Genomic DNA, 16,965 nt, shown 5'->3' with positions numbered 1-16,965 from the left:
TCTCTATGGCTTTTGGAAGCTGTTTGAGACCAGGCTGGCCTCAAACTCAGAGTCATATGCCTCTGCCTTCTGAGTGCTGGGGGAGCACCACCTCCTGGCATGTGTAATTTTTTTAAGTATAAAAATGTAAGTGCACATTCCCAGGGCACTCATATCTGCAGGTATGGTCTTTCAGGAAATCCATAGAGCTTCATGGCAGCACTCTTGTAATTGAAATTAAAGACCCTAATAAAGGAGGCTGTATTTGGCACCTTCTACCACGTGAGCACATTGTGTGCCGTGGGTGAGGACATTTGCCAGGTTTTGATCTTGTACTCCCAGTATTTAGAATGGTGGAAATTAGATCTCTGTTATTTATTTGCTACCAATTTGTGGTAATTTACAAATGAACTACAACACGGTTTCTGTACAATTTTGATTCACGTGTGACTGACTTTTTAATATTTCCTATATTTTCTCTTCACTCCTAACTTGTCCCATTATACCTATGATCCATTTATATAAAGTGGGAAAAACATAGTTTGTTTTTTTTTTTAAAAAAAGAAGAATTTTGAAAAGTGGGAAAGACTAGGAATGGGAGAAGAAACAAGTTTTAGGAAGGAAGGCTGGGAAGATTGTCTTTTGAATGAATGGATGCTGTGGGCTAGGTACTTTCTTCCTTGTTGACTCTATGACTCCTCACGATGTGCCACAGGAAGCAGTAGCCCATTTTAAAAAATGAGATGTCAAGGAATTCTCCTGTGGGCTAGCATGTGACAGAAACTAATGTCCTGCCCTCTGACACCAATGCCGGAGTGATGCCTCAGGCATAGCTCTCATCATTGGAAGTCAACTCTGGAGCAAAACCAAGCCAACACAAAACAGAGCTTTCATGTCTTTGAACCTTCTCTCAGAACATTCCTGTTTCTTTGTAGAGAGAGAGAGAGAGAGAGAGAGAGAGAGAGAGAGAGAGAGAGAGAGAGAGAGAGAGAGAGATTGCAGGTGAACTTTCTTCCCCTAGGCTGTAATGGTAACGATGGTAAGGTTGACACTTACCTATGACACTTACCTACTCATGTGAATGCACGAGTACTGGGACACTAGGATTACTAATCATAAGTGTAGGCATGCCCAAAACACCCACTGGGTTTATGGCTAATATAAACCAGCTGCTGACCAAACGACTGTCCTTACATATTCACAGCGTTTGGGGACTGTCACAGGGGTTATTGCATTCATTACTCATCCAGGACTGTCATGCAGGACTGCATGTGATAGAACAGTCCTCAAGACAGGCTGCTTCTCTGCCCTTGGAACACCTCTAGATTTCCACTCAGTCTGATTCCACTTTAGATAAACACTAACAACCTTAAGTAATATCACTACTGACCAATCACAGTAATATACTGGGTGTGCCACGCTTGAGAGAGAGGAAGTAGGGTATACTCCACAATCTCCTTTGTGTCAGAGGGTAAAATGCAGTGAAGTCATTCTTGAAACGTATTTCTCATTTCTTTTTAAAGTTGTAACGGTTCATAATTTAGTCATTTTCAGAGTTACTCATCTCTCAGTAACTCTAATTGCAACATTGACATATGAAGTGAAGAGATGTGAGTGTCTCACCGGGGAGAATGTTACCCCTTTATGAAGAAATCCAAGTCCTGTATTTTATTTGAAATCACTTATGACCTTAATTTTTATTATTTTTTCCTTCTAAAGAGAGTCTTCTTGTGTTTTTCAGACTGACCTCAAACTCCTGAACTCATTCAATCCTCATGCCTCAGCCCTCTGAGTAGCTGAGACAGAAGGCATGTGTCACCACAGCTGGCTTTATTATAAAATCTTGAATCTCTCTGAATGAATTTCAGTGATCTAACTTTTTCTGTTTACCCAGCCTCATTTAGTTATCTTTAAGCTGTTGTTTCTCTCACTGTAGACTGCTTTTCCAGAATTGCCTTGTATAATCTTAATTGACATCCATATTTTACATATTTACTCAGGTTTGCACAGGGATTAAAAATAGAACTGGAAATCACTGGCTGTCTATTTAATGCCCAAACTAAACCTGCCTACCAAGAGGAAGTTCCATGGTATTTTTTTCCTTTTTCTAATTTAAATTAGAAACAAGCTAGTTTTACATGTCATTCCCAGTTCCTTCTTCTTCCCCTCCTTTCCTGCTCCCAACTGACCCCATATCCTATCCCCTTTCTGCTCCCCAACGAGGGTGAGGCCTTCCATGGGGGAATCTTCAAAGTTTGTCATATCATTTGGAGCAGAGCCTAGCCCTCCCCCCTGTGTCCAGACTGAGAGAGTATCCCTCTATGTGGAGTGGGCTCCCAAAGTCCATTTGTGTACTAGGGATAAATACTGATCCACTACCAGAGGCCCCATAGATTAACCAGACCTCCAACTGACATCCGCATTCAGGGAGTCTGGAACACTCTTATGCTGGTTTCCCAGCTATCAGTCTGGAGTACATAAGCTCCCCCTTGTTCAGGCCAGCTGTTTCTGTGGGTTTCTCCAGCCTGGTCTTGACGTCTTTGCTCATCACTCCTCCATCTCTGCAACTGGATTCCAGGAATACACCTCAGTGTTTAGCTGTGGGTGTCTGATTCTGCTTCCATCTGCTACTGGATGAAGGCTCTAGAATGGCATATAAGAGCCTTCATTATCAATCTCATTATCAGAGAAGGGCATTTAAGGTATTCCTCTCGACTATTGCTTAGATTGTTAGTTGGGGTCATCCTTGTAGATCTCTGGACATTTCCCTAGTGCCAGATTTCTCTTTAAACCTATAATGATTCCCTCAATTATGGTATCTCTTTTCTTGCTCTCCTCTATTCTTCCCCTGACTCAATCTTCCTGCTCCCTCATGTCCTCCTCCCCCCTCCTTGTCTCCCCTTCTCTTTCTCTTAACTCCCTCTCCCCTCCCTCGGTGCTCCCAATTATCTTAGGAAATCTTGTCCCTTTCCCATTCTCCAGGGGACTATGTATGTGCCTTTTAGGGTCCTTCTTGTTTCCTATCTTCTCTGGAGGTGTGGATTGTAGGCTGGTAATCCTTTGTTCCATGTCTAAAATCCATATGAGTGAGTACATACCACGTTTGTCTTTTTGTGATTGGGTTACCTCACTCAGGATGGTTTCTTCTAGTTCCATCCATTTGCCTGGGAATTTCAAAATTCCATTTTTTTTTCTGCTGAGTAGTACTCCATTTTGTAAATGTGCCACATTTTCTCCGTCCATTCCTCAGTTGAGGGGCATCTAGGTTGCTTCCAGGTTCTGGCTATTACAAATAATGCTGCTATGAACATGGTTGAACAGATGTCCTTGTTGTAAAAATGTGCATCTTTTGGGTATATGCCTAAGAGTGGAATTGCTGGTAGACAAACGCATTTTCCTGAGGAACCTCCATGCTGATTTCCAAAGTGGCTGTATCAGTCAGTTGGCACTCCCACCAGCAGTGGAGAAATGTTCCCCTTTTTTCCACATCCTCCCCACCATAAACTGTCATTGGTGTTTTTGATTTTAGCCATTCTGACAGGAATAAGATGGTATCTCAGAGTTGTTGTAATTTGCATTTCCCTGATGGCTAAGGATGTTGAACACTTTCTTCTGTGTCTTTCAACAAGGGTTTTTTTTTCAACTTTTTAAAATTTGAATTAGAAACAGGATTGTGTTACAAGATAATCCCAGTTCCCTTCTCCCTCCTGTCCTCCCCTTCCACCCCCTCCAACTAAAACCCTACCTATCACATATCTGCTCCCCCTGGATGGGGAGGCCTTCTTTAGGGTGTCATCAGAGTCTATTGTATCCTTTGGGATAAGGCCTAGGCCCACCCCCATGTGTCTTGGCTCAGGGAGTATTCCTCTATATGGAATGTGCTCCCAAAGTCCACACCTATGCTGGCGATAAGTACTGAACTTCTGCAGGGGTTTCCAAGGTTTCCTCACTGAAACCCATGTTCCTTGGGGTTTGGATCAGTCCCATCCTGGCATCCCAGCTATCAGTCTGGGGAGCAAGAGTTCCCCGATGTTCAGGTCAGCTGTTTCTGTGGGTTTCACCAGCCTGGTCTGGACCCCTTTGCTCTTCACTCATCCTTCTCTGCATCTGGATTCCAGTTCAGTTCAGTGATTAGTTGTGGGTGTCTGCTTCTACTTCCACCAGCTGCTGGATGAAGGCTATAGGATGGCATATAAGTTAGTCATCAATCTCATTATCAGGGGAGGGCATTTAAGGTAGCCTCTCCTCTGTTGCTTAGATTGTTAGCTGGTGTCATCTTTGTAGATCTCCAGACATTTCCCTAGTGCCTGATTTCTCTGTAAACCAAAAATGTCTCCCTCTATTATGGTATCTCCTTTCTTGTTATCATCTATTCTTCCCCTGACTCAACCTTTCTGCTCCCTCATGTCCTCCTCACCCCTCTCTTCTCCCCTTCTCATTCTCCTAGCTCCCTCCCCCCCCCCGCTTCCTGTACTCCCAATTTGCTCAAGAGATCTTGACCCTTTCTGCTTCTTCAGGGGGCCATGTATGTCTCTCTTAGGGTCCTCTTTGTTTATTAGCTTCTTTGGCAGTGTGGATTTAGGCTGGTAATCCTTTACGTCTAAAATCTGCTTATGAGTGAGTACATACCATGTTTGTCTTTTTGTGATTGGGTTACCTCTCTCAGAATGGTTTCTTCGAGTTCCATCCATTTTCCTGCAAATTTCAAGATTCCATTGTTTTTTTTTCCACTGAGTAGTTCTCCATTGTGTAAATGTACCACATTTTCTCTATCCATTCTTCAGTTGAGGGGCATCTAGGCTGCTTCCAGTTTCTGGCTATTACAAATAGTGCTGCTATGAACATCGTTGAACAGATGTCCTTGTTGTATGAATGTGCTTCTTTTGGGTATATGCCTAAGAGTGGAATTGCTGGATCTTGTGGTAGACTCATTCCCATTTTCTTGAGGAGTCGCCATACTGATTTCCAAAGTGGCTGTACAAGTTGGCACTCCCACCAGCAGTCGAGAAGTGTTCCCCTTTCTCCACATCCTCTCCAGCATGAACTGTCATTGGTGTTTTTTAGTTTGGCTGTTCTGACAGGAGTAAGATGGTATCTCAGAGTTGTTTTGATTTGCATTTCCCTGATAGCTAAGGATGTAGAACACTTTCTTATGTGTCTTTCAGCCATTTTAGATTCATCTATTGATAATTGTCTACTTAGTTCTATACCCCACAGTTTAATTGGATTGTTAGGTGTTTTGGAGACTAGCTTCTTGAGTTCCTTGTATATTTTGGAGATCAGCCTTCTGTCAGATATGGGGTTGGTAAATATCTTTTCCCAGTCTGTGGGCTGCTGTTTTGTCTTGCTGACTGACTGTGTCCTTTGCCTTACAGAAGCTTCTCAGTTTCAGGAGGTTCCATTTATCAATTGTTGACCTCAGTGTCTGTGCTACTGGTGTAATGTTCAGGAAGCAGTCTCCTGTACCGATTAATTCAAGGGTATTTCCCACTTTGTCTTCTAATAGGTTCAGTGTAGCTGGATTTATGTTGAGGTCTTTGATCCATTTTGACTTAAGTTTTGTGCAAGGAGATAGGCTTGGGTCTATCTGCAGTCTTCTACATGTCTGCAACCAATTATGCCAGCACCATTTGTTGAAGATGTTCTCTTTGTTCCATCATATAAATCTGGATTCTTTATCAAAAATCAGGTGTTCATATGTGTGTGGGTTAATATCAGGATTTTCAACTCTATTCCATTGGTCTACCTGTCTATTTTTATGCCAATACCAAGCTGTTTTCAGGAATATATCTCTGTAATAGTACTTGAAGTCAGGGATGGTGATGCCTCCAGAAGTTCCTCTATTGTACAGGGTTGTTTTGGCTATCCTGGGACTTGTTTCTCCATATAAAGTTGAGAATTGTTCTTTCAAGGTCTGTGAAGAATTGTGTTGGGACTTTGATGGGGATTGCATTGAATCTGTAGATTGCTTTTGGCAAGATTGCCATTTTTAAGTGATTTTTAATAATCTGTGGTCTCAATAGACATGACTGCATTTCTAGAGTGGAACCTTTTTGATGATGTCTTAGAATTTTACATTTGTCATTTGCATCCTGACTGATGATTATGGCAGCTGCACTTATTCTGTGTGCAGCTCCAAGATTCATATGCATCTTACTGTTTCCTCAGTGACGATAATTACCAGACAGTTCTGTATGTTGTAGATGATGGACTTGATATAGAACACTTTCAGGTAACTTGCTTTCTATCACAAAATGGAAACCCACTCATTTTTTTTATTCCAAAGTGAAATTGTAGTCAGGTGTTTGGTGACATAAATGAGATGGCACATGATCTGATTTTCTGGTTAGTGACCTCAAACTGTTATAGCTGAATATCAAGGAATACAAATGTAATCAGAGATAGCTTATTAACCGGTAATTTATTTGGGAATATACTCACATGAGGGAACCAGTGACCAGGTTGGCACTCCGAGCTGTTTGGACCTAGAATGCTTCCCAGTGCTGGCTCAACCCAGAGAGAGTGAGAATGCTGGCTCCCCTCGCTCTTATCTACACCCTGCTGCATACCAGTAACCACGCCCAAAGGCGTGTCGTCAGCAGTACCTGTAATTAAGGGTCTCTCCCTACAGCTGAATGCATCAGTTTCCAGTATCAGGACATAAGTCAGGGGCTCTTTCAAAGACCTAGAGACACACTGTTTCCTTTGTCTCTCTGATTTCCTCTCATTTGAATGCCATTGAGATGTCTTTCCTCTGTAGAGAGGGTTCTGAGGGCATTATATCACTGTCTGGAATTGTATCCAGATAATATTATCTTTATTTATTTAAATTCTTGAGAACACTTGAGGCCTCACTTAGCCAAGGGTGGTCCTCAGACTCTGTGTAGCCAGTGATGGCCTTGACTGTTTGATCCTCTTGCCACAGCTTCCCACTTTCTGGGATTAATGATGTAATGCCATCAGCATACCTAGTTTATACATTGTTAGTGATTAAATCCAGGGATTCTTGCAAGATAGTCAAGCACTCTACCAACTACATGCCCATCCCAATGTTTGGATCTCTGTCCTTTCCTGTGACTGTACCTTCCTACCTCTGCCCAGGGCCAGAAATCTCTATTGCTGTGGGCTGTGTGTTACAGAGCCTGTCTTGATTCCATTCACTGGGGACAGAGAGTTAGCCATTTTTCTAGCTAACTGTAAGAAATAAAGTGAAACCTAACATTCTTCAACTAGATTCTTCGAGATGGTTATGATTTTTAAAACTGGCCAGTTACTTTCTGCTCTCTTTGTCTAGCTTTGTCTTTTGTTTGGTTTGTGGCTTTGACAGGTACATGCAGTTTTCCCAGTGTGACAATGTACAGTGAAAAGTTTTACTCACAATCAGACATGTCCAGGAAGTTGATCTTTATCAGGAAGTTTATTCTACCTTATGTGCCAGATATCATTGTGACAACTCAAGACATTCAACAGTTGGGTCACTTTGAGCTCTACCTCATGGATTTCCCATTCTTAGACTCTGGCTTGAAGGGTTGTGCACCTATGTGTGTAGAAGCCAGAGTTCCATGGCAAGTGTTTGCTTATTTATTGAAAATTTGTAACCCAGGCTGGCTTGGGATTCATAATTCTCCTTCCTCCACCTCTTTAGCATAGTCTGATGGTGTAAACACATCACATGGACTCTACCTTATTTTTTGAAACAGAGTCCCACTGAACATAGAGATCACCCTTTCAGCAAGACTAAAAGGCCAGCAAATTCCAGAGATCTACCCGTTTTTTAAACCCCTTCAGTGTTGGTATTACAGATGCCACGCTCCAGCTTTCTTCATTGAGGATGTGATTCTAGTCCTCATACTTATAGAGAGGTGCTTAGTACTTTACTGCCTGAATCATTTTCTCTCTTGTTCATTGATCTTGAGAATGGAGCTGGGAGGGTGGAGTCTGAAAATGAGATGGACTAAAGCCTCATGCAATAGCCAACTTTATTCAGAGCATCAGACAATTTATACTCTGAAGATTAAGAAGAGTCACCTGAGTCCAATCACAGGGACAAGCTGGATGTGGCAAAAACATTTTCCATAGAGGCATATGAAAAACAGCAGCTGAAGTAAACTCACTCCTATCCTATACAGCTGGGAGGAGCACGAAAACACATTACACATTCCAAGAACAATTCTGTCTTTTGAAGAAACTAATGTCACAAGACTCTTGTCTTGCTTTCTTGGAGTTTTCTCACAAACAGCCACGACTCCCCTTGTACACTCCATTCTTGGACCATGTTCTGACACTGCCATTTCTTTAGTAGTATTAAATATTTGACATTTCTATCTGTGCCAGTGGAAGGCAAACTTTATTTTTCCGTAAATTCAAGTGTACATATTATACTTATACTGAAAGGTTTAACCAGAACACATTTTTAAAAAATATATTTTGTAATCTATTAACTCTCCACAAGTCAGTGGGCCTGCAATAGTGCTCCTCGTTGTTTGGGGTCTAGCAGAGAACAGACAGTAACAGTGATTTATGCAGTGAGTGAGAAAGACACCATAAGGAAAGGAGATGAAAGACACTAAAAGGGCTGCACAATGCTGCGGATGAGGCTCAGTGAGGAGAATGCTTGCCTAGCATGCAGGAGGTCTGTGTTTGATCCCCAGTACAGCATAAAGCTGGGTGTCATGATGCTAGCACTCTGGAGGCATAAGCAAGCCAATCAGGAGTTTGGGATCATCCTCAGGTGCATAGTGAGTTTGAGGCCAGCCTGGGCTAGAGGAGCTCCTGTCTCAAAAGAATGAGTGAATAAATTAACAAGTAGCTTTTCCCATGATGCAAAAAGAGAACTGACTCTCTGGAAGTTGTCTTATGACTATATGGGCACTGTGGCACACCCCTTCCCCCCAACACACATACTTTTATTTTAAGAGTTAACAACATATAGCCTTGGAAGAAGGTTTCTGGGAATGGTAGCCTGGGGCCCAACTCCCATGTAAACAAGTAAAGGCCACAAATTTCAGTTCCTCTGACTCTTAAAGGTGGCATTAAGAAAAAGGAAGAATGTTGTTAATTTTTCATTGCTTACCTTCCTGGATCTAGGTGACCCCATTTTTACGTGTGTTAGGACTCTCTCAAAAACCCTGTGGTTACATTGTTTGAAAATGAGCTGTGTAGAGTGTTCTGGTCTGAGGTCACTAATCCTGTTCTCTGAAGTTACCCAGATATGGCCACCTGAAGGTGATCGGAATGAACTTTCATGGCACCTCATTCACTCCTCTTGATGTTTTATTTTAGATATTATTTATAGGAAATATTGAAAAGCTAGGAAGCTCCTATATGATGTAACTATTTCCATGTTCTGCTACCTTCGTGTTCTCGCCTGCATCCCTTTATCTTTGCATAGGTGATCCACATGTCGATCATTTCTGTGGAGGGTGTGTGTCTCCAGAACTTCAAATGGAGGTGGCGGAGTTATTCCCATTTCTTAGCTTACAGCCAATTATGAAGGGTCAGAGACAGGCTCCTTGTTTGTTTGTTTGTTTGTTTGTTTGTTTGTTTGTTTATATCCTGTTTCTCCTCTGCCATTTCTCTCTCTGTGCCACATGCTGCTAATATATTCAGGTGCAAGTGTTTCATTTTTTTAGGTGCCCTTAAAAAAATATGTGTGACTGTTTAAGACAGACATGAACGATACTGGCCTATCTATCCCTTTCTATCCATCTTGATGTGAACTTGTGGCCATGTACCTCTGGTTTGTTATTTTTAATTACTGCCTTGGACTCTCAGAGCACTAGCACATTTTACTTACCTTCTGGCTCCCCTCTGCCTCAGAGGACACAGTGATGAATATCCTCAAGCAGGTTATTGTGGTGTATGTAAAGTGCTTCCCTTCTGGGAGACCCTGTGCATCTGTGAGCTAAAATGCAATTTAGATGCACATCCTGTAGGTGCTTGGGGCAGCAGTGACTGAATCAGCTTACGTTTCTGGTAGCGGCTCATGTTTCATCCAAGACCATGGGTCTCAGAATGTCTGTCTAGCTCCTTTGACTTGTCAGATGTGTGTAAAGTGGTATCTAGTTTTGACGTGCCCAGATAAAACTTGGAGTTTCTCTTCTTGGTTAATTCTATTTTACATTCTCTTGTTACTCTGATTGTTTTAAATCCATTGGAATCTGTCTCCATGCTTTTTGATATTTAGATTAATATATTACAGTGTATTTACCTGTAACTATTAAGTTGGGTCAGATGAGACTGGCAGTGGAAGGCCATTTTTATCTATAATAACAGAAAAATAATCTGTGAAGGTATCTTAGTGGTTAGGGTGCCTGCCTAGCATGCGTAAAGACCTGGTTGGCTACTTAGAAGTGCATAAACCAAGTGTGGTGGTACACACACACCTGTAACTCCAGTGTGTGGCAGATGGAGGCAGGAAGATCAGGGGTTCAAAGTCATCCTTGGCTTCATAGACAGTTCACTTCTAGCCTATGATGCTTGAGAAAACTGTCTCAAAGTAATAAAACAAACCAAACTAAAAATCATAACAAAAATCTACAGTCCATTGTTAGAATTATGGCTCTTCTGGCTTTTAAAAAATGTAAATAGTATTTTAAGAAATATGTGTTTACTACTTCTTTATTTTAGTTTGACTTCATAAATTCTTAAAAGAAAGATAACTAAATTAGAGAATGAGCATCTTACAGCTATTACTACACAAATCAAACCATTATCTCAAAGACTAAAGTCATTTGCATTATGAAACATTTGCATGTTTATCTAGTGATTATACTGATTTGGCTGCAACCTCATTAGCATTAAATAGTCCCATTTAAACTAATATTTTAATAGCTGGAAACCTTACCATGTTTTTCTTGTATTATTTGATTACAACAAGTATTAATCATTTATTCTGGTGATCTCAGATGTACTGTACTAACCCTATTTTCCTACTGGTGTCATTTTTATATCAATTTGATATTGGATTTTTATATAATGTAGATGTAGTCTGTCTTCAATTCCTCAAAGTGAAATTATTCACTAGCATATGATTTATTCTTCAGATGACAATCAAAGCAAAACTCATGATAAAAAAGAGAAGAAGATGGTGGTACAGAAGCCCCATGGTACCATGGAATATACTGTAAGTATGACTGGGGGAGCTTGGATGACTGTGATGTGCAAGCATGTTGTTTGTCCTTGACTTTCCTTGCCCCTTAACTATATCCTGCTTGTTTACCCATTAAATCATGTGGTTTCTCAAGACTTGATTTAAGTCATTTCTTTTCCCTCCATGTTTTCTCCCTGGCTACAATGTCTGTCATTCCATTGATTATCACCCTTCCTTACATCTGGAAGGCCATGTCGGTGTCCACTTTCCTCACCACTCCATGCTCACCCTACTAGAACCTGGTTTAATGAGATGGCCTTTCTTAATAGAGGAGGAACATTTTCAGTTAAGGATGCACTAGTAGCTTTGTTGCTCCAAACAAACAAATAACATGAATTGATTCCAGGATGGCCATGACTACCAAATGTAGATCTCTGTCCCAGACATCTTCTTTAAGATCCAAAGACATCAATCTAATGATTGCACTATGATGAAGTATTTATACAAACCAGGCCCTCAATCTTTGACTCACTTTCCCTGTTCTCCATGCCCATTCCTACCTCTTCTCACCATCCAGAAATTCTAGATTGGGTTTCCTTCTCTCATTTGTCAATAAGTCATTTCATTGTTCACTGATAAGCTCTTTTGAATGTCTATTTTGTACCTTAATCCTTTGATTCATGAGGAGAAACTAGACCCTTTTTGTGTTGTATTCTTGGCACTCACCAGGATATATGCTTCCATATACTTGGAAGCTACAGATGAACAATGCTTTGCAAGTGTCCTTTGCTGTAACTTCGCTCTGTGTGCCATGTACTCACCTCTCCCATTATGATGTCATTATCACAGACTTCATACTATCTGAGCACACAATTGTAGTTCTATTTAAATTCACTGTGAAATAGCACTGCTGAGAGGTTCTTTGGCTTCTTAGAAGAAATTAAATGTTGTTGCCCTCTCCTGACCATGTTTCTGATAAATACTTGTTTTAGTTTTGCTGTGTAAAAGCCATGCAGCCAGTGAACAGCAGTCCTGGAACTCAAAGCCAAGCCTTTGTGTCTAGGGTCTGGTTTCTCAATCTATGTCTTGTATTGATCCTAAAGCCTGAAAATCCCTGGGGTCGGATATGTTTTATAATAGTACCAAAGGGAAGTTAGAACTCTATTAATGCACAGTAAACACTGAAGATGAGGGAGCCCACAAATGAAGTTAAGATGCTTTTGTGTACAGTTTCATTGAATATTTGTACATGAGACAGGCATGAGGGTCACACCTAAAATCTCAGCACTTGGCTAGCTGAGGCATGGCGGTAGTTGCAAGTTGGAGGCAAACTTGGACTACCTAAGTGATTTTTCAGGGTGGAGTGTAACTTTGTCTCAATACAAAACTAAAAAACAACAGCAACATTAAGCAACCACACCACAAGAAAGGAAAAAGAAAAATTAATCACCCCTCTTTTTCATGGTACATCTGTAAAGAACTGTTACGTTTTCATTCATTGCTATCGCGAGTCTGTTGGTGAAAGTATTTTTGCTTTTCTGTATTTGTTGTTTTGTTTTTGCCTTGCATCCTGACACTTGCTCATTTGGCTCTTGCAGGCGGGAAGCCAGGACACACTCAACTCCATCGCACTGAAGTTTAACATTACTCCCAATAAATTAGTGGAACTGAACAAACTCTTCACACACACGATTGTTCCAGGCCAGGTAATTTTGTTTTTGGTTTGGTTTGTTTGTTTTTCGAGACAGGGTTTCTCTGTATTGTTTTGGAGCCTGTCCTGGACTCCTCTGTAGATCAGGCTGGCCTCAAACTCACAGAGATCCTCTTGCCTCTGCCTTCTGAGTGCTGGGATAAAAGGTGTGAGCCACCAACACCAGGCCAGGTAATTATTCTTTTTTTTAATACCGTGACAGATAATATGTTTAATATATCCAAATAAGAAGGCATATAAAAACAGAACACATGATTGCCTTGGAGAGAAAGTATAGTGGAAGGTTGGAAGGTTTTCTCTGTCAGACCTGGCCCCATTGGAGCAATTTCTCCCCTGCCTGTCAGTCATCATAGCCATTTATTAAATAATCATTCTGAAGCTTATTATTAATTATAATTGTTTGGCCAATGGATCAGGCTATTACTATTCCTATTATTTTATATTTACTATGTAGCCTGTGGCTTGTTACCTCACATCTTACTTCCCTGGCAGCTACAAGGCCTATCCCTGATTCCACCTTCTTTCTCCCCATCTTTGTTTTAATTTCCCACCTGGCTCTATTCTGCCTGGGCATTGGTCAAAAAATCTTTACTCATCAACCAAAAAAAGCAACACTTATTTGCAGCACAGAAAAGGACATCCCACACCAGCTCCAATTTTCTGTATAATTAAAAAGGAAGGTTTTAACATTAACATATATCACAAAACAGTTATCAATCAAGAATTGCAGTTACAATAGTCTATTTGTATTTGGCAAACAGGTTATTCTTCTTATGTTGAATATTACTTTATAATTTGCCTTCATTTTTTTTGCCATATCAAATGACTTAGTATTGATGCTACAGAATTGTCTTTTGAACTATTTGTAAGAACTAAGACAACTTCATCTCCTTAGATCTAAGAATTGTGAAGGTTTCTAAATTCTTAGAAATAGTTCAGAGATTTGAACTTGGGAAATGATTAGCACATTTATCACAATCACTAACTTAGGTGGGAAGTATTTCTTGGGGCATCAAGAGGAGTTTTAAATTAATACTCCTTTTGTTCCCTGTCAATTGTAAGACAGATTTTTTTTTTAGAATGTTTAATTCTTATTTACAAGTTCAGTTTAGTCTACTCTTCTGTAAAGCATTGCCATCTTTCAGGATTTTAATATCTTTTTATCAGTATAAATAAACTGACAAATCCATAATCCTGTTTCTTTACCTTGATACACTACTCTCTATGATACTATATTCTGTTTGTTTTTCCACTCCAGCAATACATTCAAGCAGTGTATTTAAATGGTTCAGTTCTTGAAGCACATTGCTGAGGCCAAATGTGGCCTTATCCATAGAGACACAGGCTTGTGTAAGCGCATGTAGGTTCCATTGTTAGCTTACTGGCTTCTTCATCTTCATCTACATTGCCAGGATGTCCAGTTCTTCCTGAGTAGACAATGTTATTTCAAATACAACTTTATATAAGTAGTGTTGTTACAATACTTTGTATTTATTTTTATTGTAATGTATGAAGACAATAGAGTCACAAATTAGCCACCTGCTGTTACGATAAATCTTTCCGTCAAAAGCTGTCGAGCCCCACCGCCACATGTGCGCTCTACACCAGCCGCCCGCCTGAGTTAGGGCCCCAATTAATGCACAGAGAGATTTGTATTAGGTACAATGCTGCTTGGCCAATGACTAGGATTCTCATCTGTTAGCTCAGTCTCAATTATCATAAATCTATATATTTTATAAGACTTATCTTATTGGATGCCTTATTGGCGTCCCTCCTTGCTGGTGGATCACATTGGGCCACTGGAGGAAGAGCAGAGGGGAAAGGGAGATACTTCCTGTTTCTCCTTGCTTAAATATGAGTCTCCTTGCTATGTCACTTCCTGCCTGGATCACCACTTCTCTACTACATTTCCCAGAATCCCCTTTGACTCCTAGTTCTGTCTAACTTGCTGTTTCATTAGCCAAACAGAACTTTATTCAACAATCAATAAGATAAACATACACAGAAGTACTTCCCCCATCCACCTGGTATTTAGTATTTTTGCTCTTTTGAAAAGGGGAAATTAGGACACTTATAGTATCAGGAAGTTAAATGGCAAATCATCTTTAAGATGATCAGAAATTAATACATTCTTTTCTAGAAAATTATGTATTTTAATCACTTCATTTTGGACTTGTTTTATAATATGGGGTATTTCTGAATAATGTATAGCTGACCCATAATGGAGATCCTAGACAGTACTAAGTGAAGGCTAAAGATTATATTCAAACTTACTAAAATAATTTAGGCTGGAGTGTTCTGACATACACCTGTAATCCCAGCATCTTGGAGATAGAAAACAGAGAATCAGAAGTTGGGTGATGGTGGTGTACACAGGCAGATCTCCGTAAGTTCAAGGCTAGCCCGGTCTACAAAGCTAGTTCCAGGACAGCCAAGGCTGTCATAATAGTAGAACCCTGTCTCAGAAAACAAAAACAAAAACAAAAAATAAACAAAAACAAGAAAGAAAGAAAGAAAGAAAGGAAGGAAGGAAGGAAGGAAGGAAGGAAGAAAGAAAGAAAGAAAGAAAGAAAGAAAGAAAGAAAGAAAGAAAGAAAGAAAGAAAGAAAGGGAAGAAGTTCAAAGTCATCCTTAGGTTCATAAGGAGTTTGAGACCACACTGGGATAGATGAGACTCTGTTTAAAATCTAAAAACAAGTAAATCACAATAAAATTAATTTAGGATGTTTTTAATACTATGTGTATAAACAAAATCATTGATTCTAAATTAAGGTGGTATGCAGTAGGAATCTAACAACTGCTGTCTGTACTTTCTATATTGCTAAGAAATACCAAAGTACATTTTGGTTGTATTTAGCTTGTCATTAGCCATTTGACCTGGGCAAGTCACTTCATGTGGGAATCTCTCTTTACTCATCCTTGAAATCAATTGGAGAGCTTAAAAACTTCCATGGCCTTATGCTTTCAAGGGTTTGTCTTAGTGTGTAGAGAACATCTCTCAACACAGTAGATTTGATAAATCAAAATCAGTGTGACTTGCTCTATTTCCAGGAAATTTGAGTTACCCTTCTGGGGTTGATTTGAAGATCCCCTCGAGGTAGGGAAGAACTAGTCTGACTTGAAGACAGGTGTGAGGAGGGATTTCATGTTACCTAGGAGCTGAATGAACAAAATCTCATCCTAGATTTGTTGTTTTAAAAGACAAAATGCAGGATCAAATTAGCTTTTAGAAAAAGTAGCTGAGGCATACAATGCTTTTCGGGAGTTGGACGGTTTTACTTGTTCCAATTTGATGGCATATACAAAGAATGTACTTTTGAAGTCTTTTAAATGTCCTGTGGATATACACTTGAGATGTTTTTCCTGCTTATAAGACAGCTTGGTTGTAAACACAACTTTTTCTCTATGTTAAAGAGCCAAATTTGCTTTACAATAATGAACTTTAAGACCTCAAATCTCCACTTATCTTGTACTGGAACAAACACAGGAGGAAAACATCTCCCCTCCCCACCCCAACCCAGGATCTAGGCCCAATTCCACATTGAGGAAGCTGAGCTTCTCAGCTTCCCCACGCTTTCCCATCCTATCTCCGACTGATAACTTTTCCAGAGTTCAGGTGCATTCAGTCCTCTAGTTCAACTACATAAAAAGTAACAGCACTATGTACTAAGATGAACAACTAGAATACTTTGTAAATGGCTTCCCGAGAACTCAAAGCCTTGTTGGTTGCCATTAACCCACACTGAAGTTGTGGTAAAGAGCTGCCCTCTATAGCTAGCGCCTGTGTTCACTGTCAGCACATCATGGAGGCTTGCATGAGATGCTGTGGGAGAACACTTACACTTCTGAGAAACTGATTTGCTTTTATCTTCTAGAAATTAGTTTCTGCTAGGTGTTGATAAGTGTTGCTTTATGGCAACTCAGAGCTGGTTTTGGTCAACCTTTAATAGGTGTTTAATCATTGCCCATCACGTTTTCAGCAGTATTCAATTGTCAGTTGTCATCTTATATCCCATTGACCTTGATTTTTCTCACCTTTATCTTAATGTATTTTCTTGTTATGCCTGATTTTTTTCTGGATTCAAATGAGTTTTTTTTTCCTTTCTGTGCATGAGGGGGTATAAGTACAGTGGAATTTCTCTTATATGTAGTGTAAGAGAAAATTTGGGGGAGGCAGCTCTCT

The 16,965-nt window shown here is 40.1% G+C and overlaps 1 protein-coding gene across 4 annotated transcripts in view; it reads left to right on the top strand.

Moving 5' to 3' along the window:
* The window catches only part of Ncoa7 (nuclear receptor coactivator 7), a 144,066-nt gene that overhangs the window by 75,087 nt on the left and 52,014 nt on the right, over positions 1 to 16,965 (top strand). For all 4 annotated transcript variants that reach the window (XM_027398425.2, XM_027398427.2, XM_027398426.2 and 1 more), the window contains exons 4-5: positions 11,025 to 11,104; positions 12,670 to 12,777. In XM_027398425.2, coding sequence (XP_027254226.1) covers positions 11,025 to 11,104; positions 12,670 to 12,777 — 188 coding nt within the window. The remainder of the gene's footprint in view (positions 1 to 11,024; positions 11,105 to 12,669; positions 12,778 to 16,965) is intronic.

The sequence above is a fragment of the Cricetulus griseus genome, chromosome 2 (assembly GCF_003668045.3).
Source record: "Cricetulus griseus strain 17A/GY chromosome 2, alternate assembly CriGri-PICRH-1.0, whole genome shotgun sequence".
Classification (NCBI taxonomy): Eukaryota; Metazoa; Chordata; class Mammalia; order Rodentia; family Cricetidae; genus Cricetulus; species Cricetulus griseus.
Note: the sequence above shows the minus strand (reverse complement) of the source record. Positions and strands in the feature narration are given on the sequence as shown.